The 7097-nt window shown below is 37.6% G+C and overlaps 1 protein-coding gene across 1 annotated transcript in view; it reads left to right on the top strand.

Annotated features, from left to right (window-relative positions):
• The window catches only part of RRM2B (ribonucleotide reductase regulatory TP53 inducible subunit M2B), a 36900-nt gene that overhangs the window by 2248 nt on the left and 27555 nt on the right, over window positions 1-7097 (top strand). Inside the window, exon 2 of the mRNA XM_040494153.1 lies at window positions 6551-6706. Within this exon, the coding sequence (XP_040350087.1) occupies window positions 6551-6706 (156 nt within the window). The remainder of the gene's footprint in view (window positions 1-6550; window positions 6707-7097) is intronic.

The raw sequence follows: 7097 nt of genomic DNA, 5'->3' as shown, positions 1-7097 counted from the left end.
GTGAATGGTGAGGACTAGCTGGGGAATCTGCCCTGGCATGTCCTGTTGTGATGAAGTGACCAGAAACTAAGGCAGGCAGGATCTAGGGTCACCATTCTGGATGCGACCATAGAATGTTGCCAAGGAATGCCCGTGTGGAACTTTATTTCAGGGTTTTATCACTTCATACCTGTGCAGCTACAACAAATTGTCTACCTTCAGTCTTACCCACTGTTTAATCCTTTTTTTTTTTTTTAACCATTACTAAATTAATCCTTCACTAAACCAGTGCCTCTATGTCACTCCTCCCAAGTAAAAATTCTTGAGAGGGTTCCGATTCGCATCAAAAATGCCCAATCCCTTAGGCTAGCAAAGCCCTTATAAGCAGCTTTTTCATGCTAACCACCACATCTTAACTCAGGCTGCCTTTTGCACCTTTGAGATCAATACCATAGTTGCTACCAACATCTAGGTTTTTTTTTTTTTTCTTTTCCAGCTCATTCTGCACATAGGTATCCAATGATACCTCCTCATGCCACTCCTATTCATGTTAATTTATATTCAGAAACTCTCCATGACCACCCACAGGAATGATTTTCAAACTGCCCCACAATGAATGCCAGTCCCTAGGGGCTAGAGAGCAAGTGGTGAGAGTTGGAATATGAACCTCTCAGTCCCCCACATGTTCGAAAATCTTTGGCCCACACAATTAATTCCTAACCTCTTAACCTGATTGATATCCAGAGTGTGGATCCTTTACAGTTCTCTGTTTCATCTGTTGACAGAGCATGGCTTTAGCCAAATCAGATCACTTCTGTCTTTGCTTTTGATTGTCCTACATTCGTCTCAGCCACTTTTAATCCCAGCTGGCTCCTCTTCCATCTGTCCTTTCAATGTCTGCGTTTTCTAGGCAGTATCCTCAGCCATGCTGCTTCTCTAGATGTTCTCCCAGGATAATCCCTTTGGTGACTACTAATGGGATAGGTCACCACCACTCCTCTGCCACAGTGTTATATTTTTAGTTGCCTTCTGGATATCTTCAAATTGAACAAATTATGTTTTTTATTGACCAAGTTGACCTTTTAAAAACTATTGTGTTTGTAACTCTTTATTGTTGTTATGGCTCGGGTCTGTGGGGGAGTTCATTCAAATTAAGCTTTTGTTAAACATCTAATGTGAGAAGCAAGAGTTTTTGTCTGATTTATTCAGTTATTCTCCAGATGCTGAACACTTTCTCTGTCTCTCATTTCTTGTTATGATCATCCAGTTGCTGGACCCATCAAGGGCATCTTCAACTCTTCCTTATCCTGTTACCTAAAATCCAAAATTTTAACAAGAATGATTAATTCTACTTCTGACTGTCTCTTTTGTTTGTTTTTTAATTTTATTTTTTATTTTTTAAAATTACATCCAAATTAGCATGTAGTGCAACAATGATTTCAGGAGTAGATTCCTTAGGGCCCCTTACCCATTTAGCCCATCTCCCCTCCCACAACCCCTCCAGTAACCCTCAGTTTGTTCTCTATATTTGTGAGTCTCTTCTGTTTTGTCCCCCTCCCTGTTTTTATATTATTTTTGTTTCCCTTTCCTTATGTTCATCTGTTTTTTCTCTTAAAGTCCTCATATGAGTGAAGTCTTAGGATTTTTGTCTTTCTCTGACTGACTAATTTCACTTAGCATAATACCCTCCAGTTCCATCCATGTAGTTGCAAATGGCAAGATTTCATTCTTTTTGATTGCCGAGTAATACTCCATTGTATGTATATACCACACCTTCTTTATCCATTCATCCATCGATGGACATTTGGGCTCTTTCCATACTTTGGCTATTGTTGTTAGTGCTGCTGTAAACATGGGGGTGCACGTGTCCCTTCGAAACAGCACACCTGTATCCCTTGGATAAATGCCTGGTAGTGCAATGGCTGGGTCCTAGGGTAGTTCTATTTTTAGTTTTTTGAGGAACCTCCATACTGTTTTCCAGAGTGGCTACACCAGCTTGCATTCCCACTGACTGTCTCTTAAAGCAGTCTTCTTTTGTGTTTCTACTGCTGGTACCCTAGTTCAGGCAGGATATGGGTAGGGTAATAATCTTTAAATTGTTCTCTCCACCTGCAATTTCTCTTCTAATATGACCACATTTCCGGAAAAGTGATCTTAAAAGACAGACCTGATTATGTCTCTTGTCTAATTAAAAACTTTCTAAGTCTTGGGGCACCTGGGGGGCTTAGTCAGTTGAGCGTCTGACTTTAGCTCAGGTCATGATCTCACGGTTCTTGAGTTCAAGCCCCACGTCAGGCTCTGTGCTAACGGCTCAGAGCCTGGAGCCTGCTTCAGATTCTGTGTCTTCCTCTTTCTCTGCCCCTCCCCACCCCAACAATAAGTAAACATTAAAAAAAAAAAAAAAGGGATTTAGAGACTTTCTAAGTCTCCTAATAGTGTATGTGATAGAGGCCAGATGCTAAAGTGTTATATATCAAAACAGAACACTTTCAACATTTTTTGAAAACCAGCATCTTAATAGCCATTTAACATGCAAAATACATACCTACCTTAACTTCAGATAAAGCTTAGAGACAAAGTATATATTTTAAAAGTGAAAAGTTAAAATTTTTTGCTTGTTTCATTTTAGCAGAATGATGACTTTGAGGTAAAAAAGAAAGTGTCAAAACAGTTGTATCAAAATGACTATAGAAAAACCACTGTGGCAAAATTCATATATATTTACACTGACAGCCCTCTTCCCATGGCTTTAATACCTGACCGTATTTTCCAAACAAAATTGTAAGCCCAACACTAATAGATAAAATCCACCTTTGTTTTAGTTAGTTGTTAGTTGTTAGTATAAGTTTATTTAAGTTAATGTATAGAACATTACTTATAAAATCAATTAATAGAATAGTGAGGCTGTTTTGATGAACCCATCATTTTGAATTGGGGTACAGATGGTAAGTGAAGATTTATATCAAACTTAGCAAACAATTTCTTTGCATATTTATCACAAGTTGTGTGTTTTGTTTTTTTTTAAGTTTTTATTTATTTTAGAGAGAGATCACAGGCGAGCAGGAGAGGGGCAGAGAGAGAGGGAGACAGAGGATCTGAAGCAGGCTCTGTGTTGACAGCAGAAAGCCCAATGCAGGGCTCAAACTCACAAACCACACGTGAGATCATGACCCGAGCTGAAGTCGGATGCTCAACCAACTGAGCCACCCAGGGGCCCCTTATCAAAGTTTTCTTAATCAATTTACTACTAGTCAGTCTTGTGGATTTACCAACCCTATAAAATAAGTGGATAGCCACTGGCTTTAGAATGTAAGAGTAGTAGATTCTTCTCTAATGCACCACATACTTCTGTTCCCACTGGCTGAGTTATACCTTACCAAATCAGTTGTCTTGTTTCCAATCTCATTTATAATACCTATTGTATTTGCATTGTAATTATTATAATTTAATTAAATGTGTAAACTATGAGAATGAGAAGGAAGTTGTTTCTGTGAAAACATAAATTGGAAGCTATGGAGAACTCAGTGAAGATGACTCATTAAAAACAAATTCTGTAGAAGAGATGTAAGCAAGACAAGTATAAAAAGATTGGGAGGGAATCCTACAAGAGATAAGGACTCTGCACGCAGTGTTCCACCTTAAGTATGTTAAAACTAGAAAGTGTAAATGATGTGTTATATCATGTTTATGTCAGAAAGACTTGGGAGTCCAATCAGTGAGCCAAATTGACAACAACAAAAAGCTTTGACTTTATAGCAGAAAATGAGTAAGTAAATGTAAATTACATGTTTTAAGTTAAATACTTTAAGGCATATATCATTTTCTTATGATTCCTTCCTTTAGCCAATTTCTAACTGCCAGTTTGGATCACTTTGCATAAAAGGGCTTCTACTGTTTTATTATTATTATTGTACTATTGTTTTATCCTTTTTGTTTGGTTTTGAAAAAAATCTAGGTTCACTTCTGAAAAACAAATACAAATGATTACAGATTCTGTTTGTTTGTTTTTGTTGTTTTTTTAAACTGCCCGTCTCTTAATCTCATGTGTTCTTTAGTTAAGCAGAGATGGCTAGAGAAACTTTTATCTGAGGTCTCTCCCCCTCCCCGCCCAAAAAAGGAAAGAAAAATGACAACCTGGAAACACAAGTGCATGCATTCGTGGCATTCTTTCTGTATATACAGAACATCTGTTGTGTTTTAACCTGTTAAAATTGTAGTAAAAAATATTTCATAATGAAATTTTAATCTAGCATTTGTGACATTAGAGGGACCCAGAGTTCTTTAGAACGTATTTAGAAAGTCATCGGGAAGTGTTCTCTGCTTTTTTTTTTCTGGTTTCTTCTCCTTCTATTGTCCCACACATATGGTAAGGTCTAGATTTAGAAAGTACATGCCATCGTGACTTTTTTTCACATTGCTTTCTCTTGTAAAATTCTTAGGTCCATAGAGGATATTCTAGAAAACCTAGACCTCTGGGATGTATGCCCCTCCTGACATTGTATTAAAGTGTGTGTGGGTTTTTTTAAGGATCATGGAAATAAGTAATGTGTCATTTCTAGTCCAGTTCAGAGGTTTATGTTGATTAAACCCTCCTCTCTTCATACTGCAAACTCTTTCATAATGCCTTCCTAATCCAACTACTTCTCTTAACAATTCACAAATTATCAGAACGGAACAGGAAGAATATATGTTCAAAAGTGACTTTCATTCCAATTTAAAGGTGCTAGTCTTCTGCCGTTTTCAAAGATTCTGACATTGATCGATTAATCAGCATTTAAAAACTTTCAGGGCCAGAGTGCTTAGCTGCTACATGGTTACTGCTTATGATGGTTCACATAGCAAATACACTGAAGGTAAAGAATTCCAGCTCCAAATATATACCTGTACCCCAGTGACAAAATATATAAAAGCGACACAAACAAAAAACGACTTCCATTTTAAAAATTTGCTTGAATATTTGGGGAATGAATATCAACTAAATCCCAGGTACTATGCTAGGTTCTAGGGATTCCACAAGAGTAAAGTTAGTTTTTACTCTCGAGAAGCCTAGTCTAGAGGAGACTACAGACGAATAATAAGGAATTAAATTACAGTGAACTATGTGCCATGTGGGGGACCAAATCCCCCCTTTAGGGGCCTGGGGGGACGAAATGTGGGAGTACTCAGAAAAGGCTTGATTTGAGTGGTTGTTAGGGTATCTCACTGATGTATTGTGGTCTTATGTTAAATTAAATTCTAAAGGTATCCAGTGATTTGAGTACAGGATAAAGAGAAATTAGCAGCCCCTTCACTTACTTAGCTAATGTGTATTGATGTTATGCTTGACACAGTACTCTGGGAACACCACAATAAATAAAAACTGCTTTCTACTCCCCAGGGCTCAAGTGCTTTATCTGGGGAAGCCTACACCTTCAAATAAGTAGTTATAAAATAAGACAGTCTAAAAAATAAGAGCATGAAAAACAAAAAAAACAAAATATGAGTCTATATATACTATAGTGGCAGTATGTGTGCAGTGTATAAGCCCTACCTGTATTGGGATAGCCTCAGGCTTCAATTTTGAGCCTTTTTCTCATCTTGCTTTGCTTTAGTTTCATCTGTGACAGTACACTTGCTTCGGAGAGTTGTGGTTGGTGGAAGCAATGAAAAGGATGAAGGAACATGATGGGCCTGGCACTGGAGAAAAAGAGTTTGAATTAGGAGTCTGGAACAGAAATGTATCCCAATAATCTTGATTTATCTATTTTTTTAGCCCATTTGTATGTACTTTCTATATATTCATTCTCATGCAAGGCACAACTCTTCTGATACTCTTGCTGACTGTTAAAAAAACAAAAACAAACAAAAACAAAAACCTGGCACTGTCCCCTCGGAATGCCATCATTTCCAAGTTGTATGTATATAGGTGTGTGCTTCTCACTCAATTCTACAACGCTTTGAGCCAGCCCACAGGAAGACCATCTGTAGTAACGTTAACAAGCAAATAGTAATAACCAATTGGTAAATGGGAAGGTTCAGATGAACAAAGGTTGGTAAATTGTTGGTAAGGAGTTTTCAGTTAAGTATTCTAATATTTCAGTTCAGATTAGGAAAAAAACACATTAAAATAAGAAAGTAGCTTATAATAGTAGCCTATTCATGCCAGCATCCTATCTCTGAGAAAGGCACTGAAGGGACATTTTGTGCACAGACTTAGAGATTTGCCCACCATGACACTTAGGGATCTAGTTTTGTGCTTATCCTTAAAGTAGCAATAATGACAATTTTGCTGAGTGCTCCTTATGCACCAGGGTTGGTTTAAAGCACTTTTAACCATTAAGATTAACCTGCGAGTTAAGTGTTATTTTACTGATAAGGAAAAAACCAAGGCTCAGAGAAGTTAAGCAACTTTCGATGGTCACATAACTAACCAAACACTATTAACCAGGTACCAGATAACAGCAAGGATTCAGCCCAGGCAGACGGACTCCTCAACCTGTGCGGTCTATTTAATTCCCCCAAATTGGTGTTTAGATATGTATAAAGAGGTAATGTCTACACAGAATGTGTGTGTGTATTTTATTTTCCAAAGAGGTTGTCTTCAGATTCCAATGAAAATGAAGTGAAGTCAAATGAAGAGCCACTCCTACGAAAGAGTTCTCGCCGATTTGTCATCTTTCCAATCCAGTACCCTGACATTTGGAAAATGTATAAAAAGGCACAGGCATCCTTCTGGACAGCAGAAGAGGTAAGTGGCATTACCTTTGACAGCAGTCATATTCTAGTGCAGTGTTCATATCTTCTGTCATAGGACGTTGAAAAATGTTAACTTATATTGTAAGATATGTTGGATAAGATCAGTTGTTTAAGATAATGTTTGAAATTGCTGAAACTAAATAACAAGGTTCTCCAATGTTTTATGTTTAGACTGCCATCTATGCCTGTAAACATGTTTCCTGCTGCAAAAGTGGCCTCAGTCTCCCAGGCTTTTACTTTCAATATATTTTAGAACATTTTCTATTTTTTTAATTAATTATTTTATTTTTATTTGAGAGAGAACATCAAGGGGGGAGGGGGTGGGAGAGGAGAAAGACACACACACACACACACACACACACACACACACACACACACACACA

Source organism: Herpailurus yagouaroundi, unplaced genomic scaffold (assembly GCF_014898765.1).
Source record: "Herpailurus yagouaroundi ecotype Mexico unplaced genomic scaffold, PumYag 186, whole genome shotgun sequence".
Lineage (NCBI taxonomy): Eukaryota > Metazoa > Chordata > Mammalia > Carnivora > Felidae > Herpailurus > Herpailurus yagouaroundi.
Note: the sequence above shows the minus strand (reverse complement) of the source record. Positions and strands in the feature narration are given on the sequence as shown.